At 42.5% G+C, this 16,083-nt stretch overlaps 1 protein-coding gene across 1 annotated transcript in view; it reads left to right on the top strand.

Annotated features, from left to right (window-relative positions):
- The first annotated feature begins 6,055 nt into the window (after positions 1 to 6,055).
- Positions 6,056 to 16,083, top strand: part of SYT16 (synaptotagmin 16) — a 38,953-nt gene continuing 28,925 nt past the window's right edge. Inside the window, exon 1 of the mRNA XM_008501041.2 lies at positions 6,056 to 6,620. Within this exon, the coding sequence (XP_008499263.1) occupies positions 6,056 to 6,620 (565 nt within the window). The remainder of the gene's footprint in view (positions 6,621 to 16,083) is intronic.

The raw sequence follows: 16,083 nt of genomic DNA, 5'->3' as shown, positions 1-16,083 counted from the left end.
TCTGGTATATCCACACCAAATTTGATGATCAAGTCAAGTGTTCTAATTTTCTTCCTCCTGAAAAGTCCCTCAAGTTTTATATTATTATTTTGGTGGCACTAGAATCGATCTGTACAGTCACATATTCTATGTTTTGTGAGTTCACTGGACTCACAAACACACAGCTGAGTTCAGGAGGTCTATGCAAAAATAAAGCACAAAGTGGCCAGCATAGAAAATTGCCATCAGGTCCTCATCCCTGTTGCTGTTGGAGCTTCTGGGCACAATATTTGGATGCTGGTCTTCTAGGAGCACCTTTTTTTGACTTAACTTATTACCATATACTCAATACGTTGGAGAGACCTTTTTTTATTTTTTTTTGAAAAAGGCTCTACAGGTATGAATGATTAATGTCACATTTGCATAATTCATTTTTCATTCTATTCTCTTCCTCTTGTCCCCATCACACTGAAACTTTGAGGATCAGTAATTGTTCCCATTATTTTTGACAAAAGGAGAGCGTGCAACAAAGGAGTGGGAAGAAAGTAGGAGACACCATGGGGCTAAATATCCTGATCAAAACCACTTCTGTCATTTGGGTATGAATTTTTACAACTAATTTGGCACAGCATCACTGGTAGTGATCGCCTGCAAAGGCATGAGATGACTTGGGAGTGGGGAATAAATCAGCAGGCTTCCTCTGCGTGGGCTAAACCTGGTGCAGCAGGGTGCACTGCTGTCTGAGCTCATCTTTGTTTTCACTTCACTCTTTTGGGGCTTGCAGGACCAGTGCATTGCAGCAGTAGGTTTATTGTCTGTTGATTTGTAACCCTTGAAAGTTTCCAATGAGGTGTGTGTAATTTATTGGCATAAAACATTCGGCCTTCCTTGAATGCCCTGGAGTTCCTGAATCACCAGCTGAAAACTGTCATTGCAGAGCACATAATCCTTTGGAAAGTGCCTCTGTCTTTTTTTATTTTTTTTTTCTTTGTGTGAGTGTGTGTGTGCTACATTCAGCTACATAAATAGAATTTTAATAGCACGTAGGCCAAAAAGGTACCAAGATGTTCTGTATTTCTGTTTTGTTTTACCTTAGGGAAACTTGATCAGCACTGATGCTCACAGTTGATGTGAACCATGGGACCTCTCTATGAACTTTCCTCATAATGCTTCTGCAAGAGGCTCCAATCAGCTGCACAGCTTGAAGTGCACAGGCTGGGTTTAGCACTGTGACAGCTTTAACTGGAAAGACAGCTTCATCATAACAGTGTTTGGTTATCCTTCACTATGAGGATGGAAGGGCTTTGCTAGCATCTTGTTAAACATGATTCTGGCAACCACGGCAAAGAGTCCAGATTGTTCCCAAAACTAGGACAGAGGATTTCTTGGCCCAGTGCTGCTGCTGCTGCCTGCCTTCAGCAGAGTACATTTCTAATCTCCCCTCTGCTATTTTACATGTGTGCTAATTGGGTTCCAGTCTAAAGGAAGGATCAGGCTCATTATAATTTTCCATGGCTTAAAAAGAGTTATTAAATCATCTCACTCCTCTAAGCACTCTTTTCATCGGCAAGAAAATGACCTTGGCCTTTGTGCTGACCCTTGATGGTCCAGGCATCAGCTTAGGTTCACATCTTAGTTTAGGTTTTTTTTTGCTAAGCTTGGGCCAAGGCTTCATGGTGGGTCTGTAAGCTCCTGTCCATGGATATGATTCGTGTTGTGCTGGTGGGTATGGGTGCTGTTGCTCTGTGTTTGAGATCAGGAAATAAAGGTAAATGATGATCAACATCTTAATGAAAGTTTCTGAGAAACGAGGAGGGCAGAAATCATTCCTGTGGGTACGTGTAGTGGGACTGTCTGAACCAATGACCCAGCACAGTGCTCAGAGTTTTAGTTGTGGACAGATGGATTCAGCAACTTGCCCAAACTGCTAAAAATCCTTCTTGGTACAATTTTTTTGGCAGTGGCAAAAGAAGTGCATCTTTCTAAAACAGTGATGTGACAAAGATGTCTTCTGAACTTTGATAGTTGGGAGATCATTTCATCATCTTGTGTCTTTACCCAGGGCAGTACATTCCCAGGCAGACAGATGGGGCTGTGGATTTCTTCCTCATCTGGTGTTTCAGAAATAAGCACTCGCTTGAAAATCATTCAGTTATGATATGCTGAGATACTGTTTTCTACCTGTGGTCCACAAGCCTCCTTAGAAGGTGGGGGTTTGGTTGATTGATGACCCGAGATTGATGATGACACAAAGCTGGGAGGAGTGACTGACACACCAGAGGGCTGTGCTGCCATCCAGTGTGACCTGGACAGGCTGGAGAGTTAGGCAGAGAGAAACTACATGAGGTTCAACAAGGGCAAGTGTAAGGTCCTTCAACAGGGCTGAAGTCACCCCATGCACCTCAGTATAGGGTAGGGGTTGACCTGCTGGAAAGATCCTGAGAGAGATATGAGGAGAAGGATTTTGGAATCCTGGTAGACAGTAAATGTGAGCCAGCATTATGCCCTTTTGGCCAAGGATTCCAAGGGTATCCTGGGATGCATTAGGAAGAGTGTGGCCACTAGGTCAAAGGAGGTCATCCTCCCCCTCTGCTCTGCCCTAGTAGGGCCACATCTGGAATACTGTGACAAGGGACAATGAGCACAAACCAGAACATGGGAAGTTCCATCTTAACATGAAAACTTCTTTGGGATGAGGGTGACAAGCACTGGAACAGGTTGCCCAGGGAGGTGTCTGGAGGCATTTGAAACCTGCCTGGATACTGCTCTAGGCAGCCCTGCTCTGGCAGGGGGATCAGAGAAGATGATTTCTAGAGGTCCCTTCTGGGATTCTGTGAAACTTTTGAAAGGGCCACACAAAAAGTGACTGAAGGAAAGGAAGTTTGTGCCTACGCTCTTTCAAAAGCTTGAATAAGGGAAATCATTGTAAGAAGTGCACATCTGATGGCAATTTTTAGGAGCCTGCCTATCAAGAAGACTGAAAGACACTTTGCTAATATTACAAACCTCTGCATTGTGATAGTGTTTGAATTTCTGCTAATAGGTGTCTTTTTTTAGCTGTACAATAATTGCACCTCTCAATGGGAATGCTACTCAGGAATAATGATCTTATCAAGACGAGGAAATATAGATTGTAGCAGAGGTTATGATAGTTTCTGTGAGAGGCTTAACATTGATCCTTTTAGCCACCTGATTTTCCAAGAGGAAAAAAAAAAACAATTTTGAGTTAAGCAGGCAATTCAGTGTGAAAATTCTTGTGGTTAGTTTTAGAAGATGAAACTTGAAGTGAGTTTGCTAAACTGTTTTTTTTTTCTCTCTTTCTTTTTTGATAAATGCTTTCAGAAAGAAATGGATTTTTCATTTAAATGCTCTTCTCAGTTATTTTCTTTCTTTCTTTTTTTTTTTTTTCTTCTAATAGAAGTCAAAATTGTTAGAGAATTCAAAAGTAAAAATCAGTTATGTTGAAAAGGCCATGTTGTGGAATACATCATAAACACCCCGTTAGAGCAGTGCCTGCTAATTAAGAGAGAGAGCTCCTGGGAAACAGCAAGCCTATTAACAGAGCTCAGCTCCCTTTGATCCTCTGTTGAGTTTGTAAAAACATTACCCGCCTAAACTTATCTGCAGCTTGTTACACATTTTATCCATCTGTTCCAAGACCAAAAATATGCATTTTATAATTCAGTTGAACTCCAGTTGTTCTGCATATTACTGACTGTGGAGTCTTTGGTAAGAGGGAGAGGAGGGGAGGAAAAGCCAAACAAAGGCTAAACAGAGTTGAGCACCCTGGAAGTTGTATTTTGCCTGTAGGCAATCTAGGGATGATGAAGGCAATTGGGTTGCAAGTTGTACAGTTCTGCTGCAGGTGTTATTGCAAAGCAATACAGGTTTTGGGGGGTGTCCTATCTATTGTCTAGAAACCTTTTGTTAGGGTTCTCTGGATTTAATCTAGACAAATTTCCAGGTCTCAGGTAGAACTGTGGTTGTGTGTGTGTATGCCTCATATTTTATCCGCGTTGGTTTGTTATCACTCCTGGATGCCTCCATCCCTCCAAGGGCTACTGCTGTTATGTATCTGGCTGCTGAGATGGAGACAGTGTTATGAAGTACTCCTTTCATCAGAAATTCAATATTAATTTGCTGTTGCCTGTGAATAAATGACAGGTTAAGAACATATGCAACACTTACCCACCCCAATTTATCTCCTTCCATGCTTGAAAGAATCTCACTGTTAGAAAAACTCTCTCCTCCCAGTGACTTCTCTGTTGCTGTGGTTTACCAGTAACAAATCTGCATTATGCTGAAAATTTGGTGTTTGGAGTGTGTGAACACTTTAGCCCTGGGAGAAAATAAGTTTCACAAAGCAGAGAGGCTTTGGCAGGGGCTTTTTCCTAGAAAAAGAAGGGTCAAGGAAGGGAACAGCTCACCTGGCAGGTTATGCCAGGACATTGTCTGTGCCTTGCCAAAACCCTAATGCATGGCAGGGCACATTACCTGGGTCCCAGGGGCTGAGCCAGAGGTCAGCAGCTGACAGGTGGATACTGGAAAGAGTAAATGCCCTGAGCCTGAAGAGTGTGTAAAAGCCATCAGCTTTTAAAATGCCTTGAGTAGTCTACATTCATTTACTGCCCTTGTTAGGGCTGTAATTCTTAGTAGATACTGAAGCTGATAATAAACTTGTTGGAAGTGTCTGCAGCACAAGTCAACATCACTGAACAAAATTATTTGGCATGGGTGGTTCAAAAAGTAGAGACCTTTAAAGTCACTGATCTCATCTGTAAAAAAAGATGTTCCCCAGACAATGTGGGATCTCCCTAGTCCCTCTTACATAAAGAAAATTGAAACACTGGATTTCCCACTACTTTTATCTGGAGACTATTTCACAAGGTAGTGCACATTGCAGTACTTATTTTATTGCTGTTTCTACTGTATTTACTCTTTCACAGTTTGCTCCCAGACCTCTAAATTCAGCAAGACTCTAGTATTAATTTTTGAAGCTTCTTTCTGCTTCTATTTAGCCATATTTTAGCCTAAAATCTGCAACTGTTTAATTATTTCTTCCTGAATCCATCATCCTATTTGTAGATTTCTCTTTCTCTTATTCCTAAAAGAATATCTGTCTTGTAATAATGTGGGCAGATGTATATCGGGCAAAAAGGCACCTTAACTTTCTGCAAAATATGTTTTTATTTAGGGTTTAGATGAGTTTTGAGAAAACATATCATATCAACATGGAATCATAGAGTGATTTGGGATGGAAGAGACTTTAAGATCATCTAGTTCCAACTCCCTTGCCATGAGCAGGAGCATCTCCTACTAGACCAGGTGGAAGTTGCTCAAAGCTCCATCCAGCCTAGCCTTGAACATGACACCCATGCTTTTGCTGACTTCTGTTCCCAGTAATTTAATATTGGGAATTTAAATGAATATTCCACCTCCTGTGTTTATTTTTTTTTTTAAATGTTATTTCTGTGAAGACCAAAACAACCTTGGGTCCTGTAACTCTCTAGGCAAAGAGAGCTTCTTCCAGAGTCTTTCTGGAGCAAAGCATTTGAGATAGTTGGGCTGGTTCTGCATGCTTTGGGCCTATCACTTCATCAGTCAAAACAGAATTCTCCCCAGAATTGTCTTCCTTTCAGTTTTCCCACCTGGACTTCCTGATGCTGAGGATACAGTAGAAGTCAAGTCAAGGAGATTGTGATTTTTGACTGCAGGTTGTTTTGTATTTTTTTTTAGCAGGTCTGTTCACAGCTGTCACCAGAATGTGCACACTTCAGAAAAGGTACTTCTGTGTTTTCACTTTTATGAGTTTCAGCAATTGGATTAAAGCCTTCCAGATTTCTGCAGGAATATGTGTAGTTTGTCCATCATTTTGGGATTTCTAATAGTAATCTTAATAACTAGCAGTGTTTTTTCCATTTCTCCTCTAAGTTCTAAACATCTTACATAGATAGTGTGTCGACGGTTGTTGATGGACAAGCAATTTACAGTAATCTCTTCTGGTGCTTATTCTGTAGCTCCCTGAATTATAAGTGACATGCTGGGGAAGCTGAACAACTGATCACCAGATACTGGCATGGTGTTAAACATGGCTTCTGAGTCTGCTCAGAATTTCCTTCAGCCACTGTCATCTTGGATGTCTCAGATATACGAAGCTATCCAACAAGCTGGGGGCTCTATATCTGCTTCACTGCTGAACTTGAGTGGGATGGGTCGTAAGTCAGAAAAAGAGAGGAAGAGGGACTTGGAGAATAATGGAGGAATTTATGATGACTATTCTGAGGAAGCAGATGAACAGCACTTGGACCTCTGCGATGAGGAGTACTTCTATCCTAGAGAAGATGGTCACATTGTTAGTCCTGATCTTGCTTTAGAAGACATCCCCCCTGGATCTGAAATGGGTCTGCAGGGGCAAAAACTGCTTAAAAATACCACCTGCTTACCAGAGCCATGTGCTGAAAGCATCAGGTCCTTGACAGCCAATGGATTCTACTGGACAAAGGAAGATCTCCAGCCACTTGATCAGCTTCCTCCCATTGCTGAGGAAGAAGGTGAACCCTCTGTGAGGATGGGAGGTCACAAGTGCAACCTCAGCTTGGGTGGCTCCTTAGGAAATAATAATGGCAAGGCAAGTTTTGCAGGTAAGCAGCTAGCACTCATCCTAACTGTATTATTCAGACCTCTCATTTCTAGTATTCATTTATTTCATTGCTAATCTGCTTATTATGTTCTGTGCTGTCTCTCTTTCCCACAGCTGAAATAAAACTCCCCAAATCCCAAAGAAAAGTCTAACCTTATCTGTTTCAAATTCTCCTTTGTGAGACTAATCTCATTGAAATAAGTGGACATCCCCAGGGTAAAGTGCTGTGTATTAGAAGGCAATTGGGCCCTGTTGCAAGGAGTGTTTTCTTCCCCTCGTGTTTTGTTTCTGGTAGCAGGACCCTTCAAAGGGAAAGTTTAGCCTTAAGCCTTTGCTTTGAGAACCATCTGCCTTTGCGTCATTGCTATTAAAGATATATATATATAATCCCAAACCTTGTTTCTTTGTGCCAGGAATCTCAAGATGTTACCGTGCCATGTGCTGTGAAATGCTGTACTAAAAAGCCAGCCATATCTCATGATTTTATGGATGAAAGGCTCCCAAATCTCTTTCCTCCCCTCCCACCACCCCCACAGGCTTTTCAAAATAAGGCTGAAGAGGACAGCAGGCAGGAGATTATGGGAAGAAGAACTGAATTTGGTATTTGCAGTTTTAAATAGGCCTAACTCTGAGTTTGGATCATTAAATGACATGAGCAGCTTTTTAGTCGATTGGGTTCAGGACTGAATTTCAGCCACATGAGTTCTACTCATGAAATATCACTGTGAATGTGGCCGGAAATTAAATGGGTCCCAGAGGACTGGTGAAGCTATGAGAAACAACCCCAAGCAGGAAAGCTGCAGTCCTGCTGACAGCATCCTGGGGTCTTAGTGGATCAAAGCCACTCTTCATGAATATATGGGATAAGGGAGGAAAGGAGAGGGAGGAGGTCTACATTAAGGAGCTGGTAATGAACTTGAGACTCACTGAGGGTCTCAGAAGTTGGCTTCAAATATCTAAATTCATTTTTTTGAACTCAGATAGTAGATGCTCTTGAGAATGTTTGTTTTGCAATGACCAAGAGCTTTTCATTGCTCTTGGCTTCTTGTCTTACATGTTTTGCCTTTTCTGTGCAGATTGTGGAAGATTATACTCTTTTTTTTTTGGCATTTAATAGGAATATCAGACTGAGAGGGTATAAACTTGATGGTGTTCTTTAATGAATGTTAAAATTAGCTCTTTTCTTTCTCGCTATTCCTTACACTGTTATGGCCAACAAGTAAATAATTAAGATAAATAAGCTTTTGGTCTATCTGTTCTGATTCCCAGACTGAGACTGCTTTTTTCATGTTTCAGGTGAATGATTGCCAATTCTCAGGTTAAGCACCCTAGAGCTGTGTCTTCTTGGAGCCCAACCTCTAACCTGTAGAGATCCTCTACTTTCTGGCACCCTTGCACATTGCTCTGTGGGACCCTGCCCACAGGGTTTGTTCATAGGCACCAAGTCAATGCTGCAGGGCTGGATTTGCTGTGTGTGCTTGGATTATGTGTCCAGTGTGTGCACAGACACCACTGAGTATGGCATATCCTGTCCTTCCAGGGAGTGCTGGGACCATGGGTCCTTCTAGACAATTGCTACCCAGGGTGCAGCCTTGTCTCCTGTATGCCCAAGAAGGGTTGGTACAGTGATTCTTGGCCAATCCTGGGGCTCCTCAGAGGATGCTGGGGAGGAACCATGTGCTGAATTCTGATGGTGGCCTCCAGATCTTTGTCCTGTCTCTGGACTACCCCCTGGCTCACAGTGGATGGGAGAAAAGGTGGTAAGCTCTCTGGGAAACAGGGTCCAGGAATGGGCAGTTTCTTAGCTGCAGTCCTGTCTGCAGAGATATCTGAAAGGAGGCATCCTTAGAAGCATGTGATAGATCAGATGAATTTTTCTGGTGAGAGACAGTAAAGTAGCCCATCACTGCAGCTAAAGGAGAGGGTCCCTCTGAACCTCTGTCCCAGCTGACAGCAGGTACTGATCAAGCTGCTGTTGTACTTTTTCACTATTTTTTTTCTTTCCTTCTCAGTCAGCTGCCTGGACCCATTGGGGACTGTCCACCTGGCCTTACAGAGCTCCCCAGCACCTACATTGCAGCTGCCTAGAGCTCTCTACTTCCACTTCAGAGGGCATTGTGTTGCTTTTTACACCAGAGGGAATGTCAATCCCAATGCTCTCAGATTGTCTTTTATCTCTTATCTCTGCAAGGCACTGCCCAAATGTCCATCCCATGGTCTCAAGACATTATAGTCATGATGTTGGCTGTTTGGGAGTTGGAGGGCTGGGAGCTGATACCTTTTTTCTCTGAACTAAGTTGTATAACAGGAAAGAAAGTGCTGAACTGTGATTTGAAAATATCTTCCACAAGATCTTTGATGTGGAAGAACTGGTTTTGCTCTTCTAAGTGACCCTTTACTTCCAGAGCACACATGTGCTCTTTTTATTTCATTTTTCAACTCTTTATTTTCTCTTTTCCCCTTAGATTCATTCTCTAACATCAGGAGTATGAACTTTTCTGATGGTAAGCTAGACATGCAGAGAAACTGTAATACCCTGGCAACTTAAAGTTTTACTGACCCATTAAAATGACTGAGAGATGTTTGAGGTATCTTTATTTCTGTGAGCTTTGTTACCTAACCCTAAGTGACAATGTAAGCAAGCATATGGGCTTGCTGACAGTCAGCAAAGGCATTCAGTAGCATCAATATTAGCTTTGAACATTTTTCCTTCCATTTGACATTTTTTCCCCCAGTTTTGCAAAATACATATTTCCTGTTTATCCTTATATTCTTTTCAGAACATTGCATCTTGACTTTATTTCACTTAATGTACCATATTCCTTTCCACAAAAGAATATTTTAAAGCTAAATTGGCACAAAACAGTAGCAATGCTGAATGCTTTTTGTTGCCATGGAAATATTTCTGGGCACTTACTGAAGACCTGGTTGCCAATAGTAATGTAACAGAGAAAATAGATATGCTTCATTTAGCAGCCACTGGTGATTAAAGAACTACAAAAACCTGCTACAAGGTCATTCCAATATATAGTTAATTTGGTTTAAGGGGGGGAAACCCCACAAAACCTAGATGAGAATAATTTTATTTTGAAAAAGATGCAAACCAAAATCCAGTAATTGTTCACCTCTCTTAGATTTAGGGCATTTTTCTGAGATAAAATAAAATAAAATTGCAGTTAAAAAAACATCATAACCCCTCCTTCGTTTTATCAAATACATTTTTAATCACATTTTTCCTTCCTCAGAAATGTTCCTTAGCTCCAAAAGTTGCTTTTCTGAGTCCTCAAAGCAACACAAACCTTACTGAAAACACATTTTGGGCTTAGAGATCTAATAGTTTGTGAGCAATGAAATTTTCGGGTTCTAAAGTCAAACGTGTGTTAGGTACATGCTAATGAGCAAGGTCCATCTTTGGCTGCTGCTGAGCCCCTGTCTGTACTTCAGTGATGCTAGTAATGTTGTTTCAAGGTTTCAAACAAATGCAGGGAAAAGTTTTTTTGCTTTGGATGATTTTCATCCACGATGCCAGAATGAGGAGGGAGCTCAGCAGGAATGATTGCAATGCTGGGTGTTTGGTTTAAGAGGTTAATGATGGCAGACCCATGCATGTAGATCCCTGCCACCATTCACACTGTAGTTGTAAATTTTGCACATACAGATGAACTCGATTGCACAGCTTCCCTGAGACCCTTCTTCATGGTCCAACCTCAGTGTTTCTGGTAGGGAACAGTCTCCAACTGCAGAATGAGGAAGGAGCAGCCTTTGCATCCCCCCACACAGCTGAGATAGTGACTGATCAGCTGACTGGGGGTGGATGGTGAGAGTGTGGCTGCCAAATCCATCGTTGCACATTTGGCTTAAGAATTGAAAAAAAAAGCAGTGGAGCAATAAGCCACTTCTAAAAGTAGTGCTCTGCAAGCAGAGAGGGGTAGAGCTGGCTAGTCCATCTGCTTCCCAGTCTGAATCTATAGACAAAAAAAGCCATAAGGAAAAAGATGAAGAGCAGCAATAATTGTGGCGTGGACACAATGGCTTTACCCCAGTTCTTCTTCAGGGCCCATGTCCTTTTTAAACAAAAAGTCAAAGTGACCATTAAATAGCAGTTTCAGCAGACACTCCTCTGAAAAGACACTGGGGACAGGAACACCAGCAGAGCCCAGTGTTCTGAATAAGAGCTGAACTATTTTTGCACCACAAGTTCTGTGATTGAAGAGTCTCCTGTGCTGTCTGACATTGTGTTGATAACACTACTGTAATTTATAGGTGAGCACTACACTTAAACTGCATGAAGCCTTTGGAGATTTTTTTTCCCCCATCAATTAGATAATCTCAGTCCTACCTAAAGATTGCATTTCAGTAGCACTAAAAAAAAAACCCTTTTGACCTTGGGATACTAGGAAGTTTGGCATCCTAATAGGAATCCTTTCTAGATGGCTCGATAGTTATCCTCAATACATGTGTAAGGGGAGGCATGCCTCTGAGGCTCTGGGAATTTTTAAAACTAGAAAGCACAATTACATTTACCTCCCTTGGCCCCCAGCTTAACACAGGGGTCATTGATTTTTGCCAGTAATTGCTGTAGTAGAGGAAATTATTCTTTCTGCTGTATATCAGCACCCCTGACCTCAGTAAAATGACTCCGAATATGGCCAGGAATTCCTAGGCAAGAAATGAGTTTTCATCACAATTAACCCATCCAGCAAAATATACCCATTTTAAAAAAATAATGATGTTGGTTTCATGATAAATAAAACTTCTGCTTGAGCCTAAGAATAAAATTGATCAATGGCCAGTTTCTATGTAAAGATCCTAAGGTGATAAATTTTATCACCTGTCTGGCTCTGGAGCCAGCCACTGCCTGAGCCAGAATGTAGCCCTATAAAAGTCAGTCTCTATACTCAGAGGGCATTTAAAGAGGCTACACTGAATCAATGGTACCACTAGGACTGAGTGAAGGAAAGCAAAGAGAGACAGTGGTCAAAAGCACTTCTCAGAAAATCCTCCGGGCTTCTCAAGTGGGAGAAAGCACAAACATGACTGGGGATGTGCAAGTGGTCTCTGAAGAATGTGGGATGAGCCCACAGCTTTCTGAAATGGAGTGGAGACATGAGTTTGCATCAAATGATTCCTCTCTGGGAAATTCAGAGCCACTCAAACTGTTTTTGCATAGAGTTTTGTCCTTGTGAAGGCAGCACTGTGTTCCCTTTTACATCAAAAGTGCTCCTCTGCAGTTCTGTCTTTTCAAAGTTTGAGGATTGTGAGAGATCCTAATCCATTATGCCAAAAGTAAGTGGGAGTACACAGTAGCCCTGAAAGGAGGGTGTACTTTGGCAGCTCAGCTTTACAGCTAGGGGAATGGAGCAAAAGAGTTGTACAAAACACAGACTGTCAAAGGTGCTACTGCAGGCTCTGTTTCAGGCCTGTCAACATTGCTGTTCATCTTCAGTTGGTGATTTTTAGACAGAGTGTCTCTGTAAACCCACAGCAGATCAGTAGTCTGGGTTTTTACCAAGTTCCTTGCCTGGAGGGCAGAGCTTCCTAGCTCCCTAGGGTGCATGAGTAAGGATGCTCTGTTCAGGAGTACTAGTCATCTGCTCTTGTTGTCTGGAAGGTTGCATAAGCTGTGTGGAGAAGGATGTATTGGAGAGGAAGAAATGGATTTTGTCATTCAGTGCAGTTACAGAACAAATTGTGTGTGTGAGCGTGTGTGTTTCTGCATGTATTTTCTCATCCACTTTTGCTAAGTGGCATCCTCTTCCCACTCCCCATATGGCAGTTGCGACTCTGTCTTCCTCTGGGAAGGTTGTTTAGGACTCAAGAGGCTTCATTTACCAATAAACAGCATCTTGGCAGCACCTGGGAAGTGCTGCCTCTCTCCTAGAAACCCTGCTTCCTCACCTTCCATCTCCTACTACAGGCAAGGCAGGTGTGAAGGATCTCATTGTGTTGTGATGCAGGTTATGTGCAGGTGTACTAGCAGCCTTATGCAGAGCTGGCACATAGTATTTCTCTGTGCTGATGCAAGCAGTAGTACTTTTTGTCTTGTTTGTTGGGTTTTGCTTTTCTTTCCTTGTGTGTGGGTTTTTTGTCATTGCTTGGGTTTTGGTTTTTTTGGTTTTTTTTTTTGTTTTTTTTTTTTTTTTTTTTTTTTTTGCTTGTTTTTAAGTTGCAGTTGTTGGTAGCTTTGTAGGAGGCTACTTACTCAAACCCATGGTGGCAGGGAAATAGTTGAAGAAGGGAATATCCATTAGGAACTGTGGAAGCATGGATAGTCTATCTCTCTTTTCTCCCAGCATAACAGCACAAACCCCACTACTGTAAACTTACATGAGATGAGATCACTCTGCCAAAAAGTGAGCTGGTGTTGATCCTCACCTCACAAGGCTATGACTTCCTTGTGCCCAATTAATTTTTGGCTGCTGTAATTACCTGTTGGCAGCAGCCATGGTTTTGTGTGCCCTCATAGACTCCTGAAACAGTTTTAGTAACTAAGGGGAAAGACTGTAATGAATGAAAAGAGGAAGATTACAGTTATAGAGGAAAAAATGTGCAGGTTTATAGACAGTGAATGGCATTGTTGAGCTGTGAGTAACGAGGAAGGTGTGGTTGGACTGTACCTCTGCAGGTGCTGTTTGTGTGATTCTCATGTGGTCTCCTCCATCTGAAGGAAGGCTTCAGAAATACCTATTTGCAGACCAACCTGAATGACTTCGGTTGAATCTGAAACCAGTAGATAGCAAAATCTGTAGATAATTCCTTCTAATGACCATGAAAATTGCTGATGCTCTCATGGCTTGATCACCCTTCCTAAAAGTTCCCTGATGTTCAGGCAGGGCATTGCCTGTTGAGAGAGCTCAGTAACCATGTGAGATGCAGCATCCCTGAAGGACTCATTGCACAGGGCATAAGTGCTTGCCCACACAAGCTGGGCACTTGGAGACATTTCTCTCCTCAGGCTGAGTGATATTCAAGCCCATATGGTCTATACATATCAGCATAATCTGTGTGGGAGTATTTTCCAGCAAATAGTGTGAGAGTGGTGGTGCTGGAGTGAAAGCCCTGAATTTGGATTAATGAGAGCACTGTTTGCTGAGGTTCTGTGTCACAGGGTCAGTTCTGGGATCTAGACTTACTGCCATAAATAATGCAGCTATAAAACCATTGGGCCTGAGAGTGCAGTTTTGCAGCTGTCAGTAGCTGATGCAAAACTGCAGCTGAGATTTGTTGTCCTTCCCTTACCACACAGTTGAGCTACTTTCCATGTCTGGCCTCACCAGCATGTTACTGTGTGGTGGACCCAACAAGCTCATCACTTCATCTTCATCTGACCCCTTTTTGAATCAGGTAAGATGGCCACATAGTTGCTCAAGCAGAAACAAGAGGAAGATGGAAAAGGAAGGAGGACAGGGTTGTCCCTTTTGGGTGACAGCTTTGGTCCTGGACACATGTTGGTTTTGCTGTGCTGAAGTCTGTGATTTTTCCAGGGATGTCATGGAAACGGTTGTGCTACAGTGGTGGTAAAGGGAGGGGCTGTGGTGAATCAACTCCCTGGTAGCAAACAAAGTTTCAATTAGAAAAATCAGTGGGAAAATAAATATCTGCCTTGTTGCAATGCAGTTGTTATCGGTAGCAACCCCAAACAAATATCTTTGTGAGGGAGTTGATTTCCACCCTGTTAATCAGCAAACAAAGGCTTGTGGGTGTGAAGCTAATGGTGACAGCCTTGGGTGCTATGAATGGTGAGTAACCCACATGGGTTTAGCAGGTTGTGAATGTGCTTTAAAGAAAAGCAAGAGTCAATGTCCTGGCTCATCTGGGTGTGTCCTTGGGCAGTTTTATTTCTGCTAAGTGGAAGGACATTTTCTGGTAGAAGCTAGTGACAGTTCAGAGAAACTTCCTTAAATGTGGTGGAGAGACTTCACAAAGTGATTCCTTTGCATCAGCAGGAAAAGTGAGTCTCCAAGCCAAGCAAACAAATAGAAGAGGCAAACGGTGGGAAACTTGAAGGGATACAACCCCACTGTGGTGTGAAAGCTGCCAGGAAAACGACCATAAAAATTATCATAGAATCATAGAATGCTAGGGGTTGGAAGGGACCTCTAGAGGTCATCTAGTACAACTCCCTTGCCAAAGCAGGATCACCCAGGAACACATCCAGGTGGGCGTTGAAAATCTCCAGAGAAGGAGACTCCACAACCTCTCTGGGCAGCCTGTGCCAGGGCTTTTCCCTCTCACAGTAAAGAAGTTTCTCCTCATGTTGAGGTGGAACTTATGTTCTAGCTTGAACCCATTATTCCTTGTCCTGAGCCACATTGAAGAGAGATTGGCCTTATCCTCATCCCTCTCTCTCTTGAACTGGGGAGCCCAAAACTAGATCCAGTATGACAGGTGTCATTTCACCAGGGCAGAGTAGAGAGGGAGCAGAACCTCCCTAGATCTGCTGGACACACTTTTCCTGATGCACCTTAAGATATCATTGGCCCTCTTGGCCACAAGGACACATTGCTGACCCATGGAGAATTTACTGTCCACCAGGACTCCGAGGTCTTTTTCCATGGAGCAATACTCACAAAATGAAAGTCATTTGGTGGAAGGAGAGGACAATGTTTTGTAACTCTCTGGCAGAAAATCCAGCAGGTTGTTTAATTTCTGAGTTCACCAGCATTTCCAGCCCCACACTGCAGCACACACACAGCTACAGCTGTACCCTGTAGTGTCCCCAGTGTAGACACAGCACCTGCTGACAGAGGGTGCTTTTGTTTACAGCTGATGTTTTCTTCAAAGCAACTTAACCTGGGCTGGCAAAGGGGTGTAGGCTGACTCATGGATGTAACTACATCCACTCCAGGGGTTTTCCAGGCTTATCAGGGTCTCCTGCAGTGTGTAATCTCTTTTTCTTCCAATGCTCTGCCAATCTTGGGCCTGTGCTAATAAAACCCAGTAGCATAAATGAAGCCTGACTCACGCTTACTCCACATGTAGAATGTAAAGTAGGTGATTGGGAAAATCAGAGATGATTGTGCTTCTGCTTCTTGGCTGCCATTTCTTTTAGCTATGGAAGAACCTTAAGCAGCAAAGTGAGAGTCAGTTTGAAGCTGATTCCCATGTTCCTACTTTCAAAATCTAAATTTGGGAGTAAGAATAAAGCAGCAAAGAAAAGATGTTGATTTTCATGCTGTTTGCTGTGGGCAGTTCTCTATTTCTTTGAACAGCAGTGTGCAGAATTGGACTTTATTGCTCTGACTGCTGTATTGTTCAGCTACAGAGGTGCTTGGTGGTCAGAGCCAAATAATGACCTACTTCTCATTACTCTCTGGCTTTTCTTGTTTAATTTTGTTTTCTTTTTCTTGGAAACATCCGCAGAATGAAAGCTGCCAAGTTGTCATTCTCTCTGTGATTCTCCCATGCAAGCACCCAACTATATTCACCTCAGCAGGATCACAGCTCGCTTGGTCATGGAGTGA

The sequence above is a fragment of the Calypte anna genome, chromosome 5A (assembly GCF_003957555.1).
Source record: "Calypte anna isolate BGI_N300 chromosome 5A, bCalAnn1_v1.p, whole genome shotgun sequence".
Lineage (NCBI taxonomy): Eukaryota > Metazoa > Chordata > Aves > Apodiformes > Trochilidae > Calypte > Calypte anna.
The sequence above is the reverse complement of the archived record's forward strand: the minus strand, read 5'-3'. Positions and strand labels throughout refer to the sequence as shown.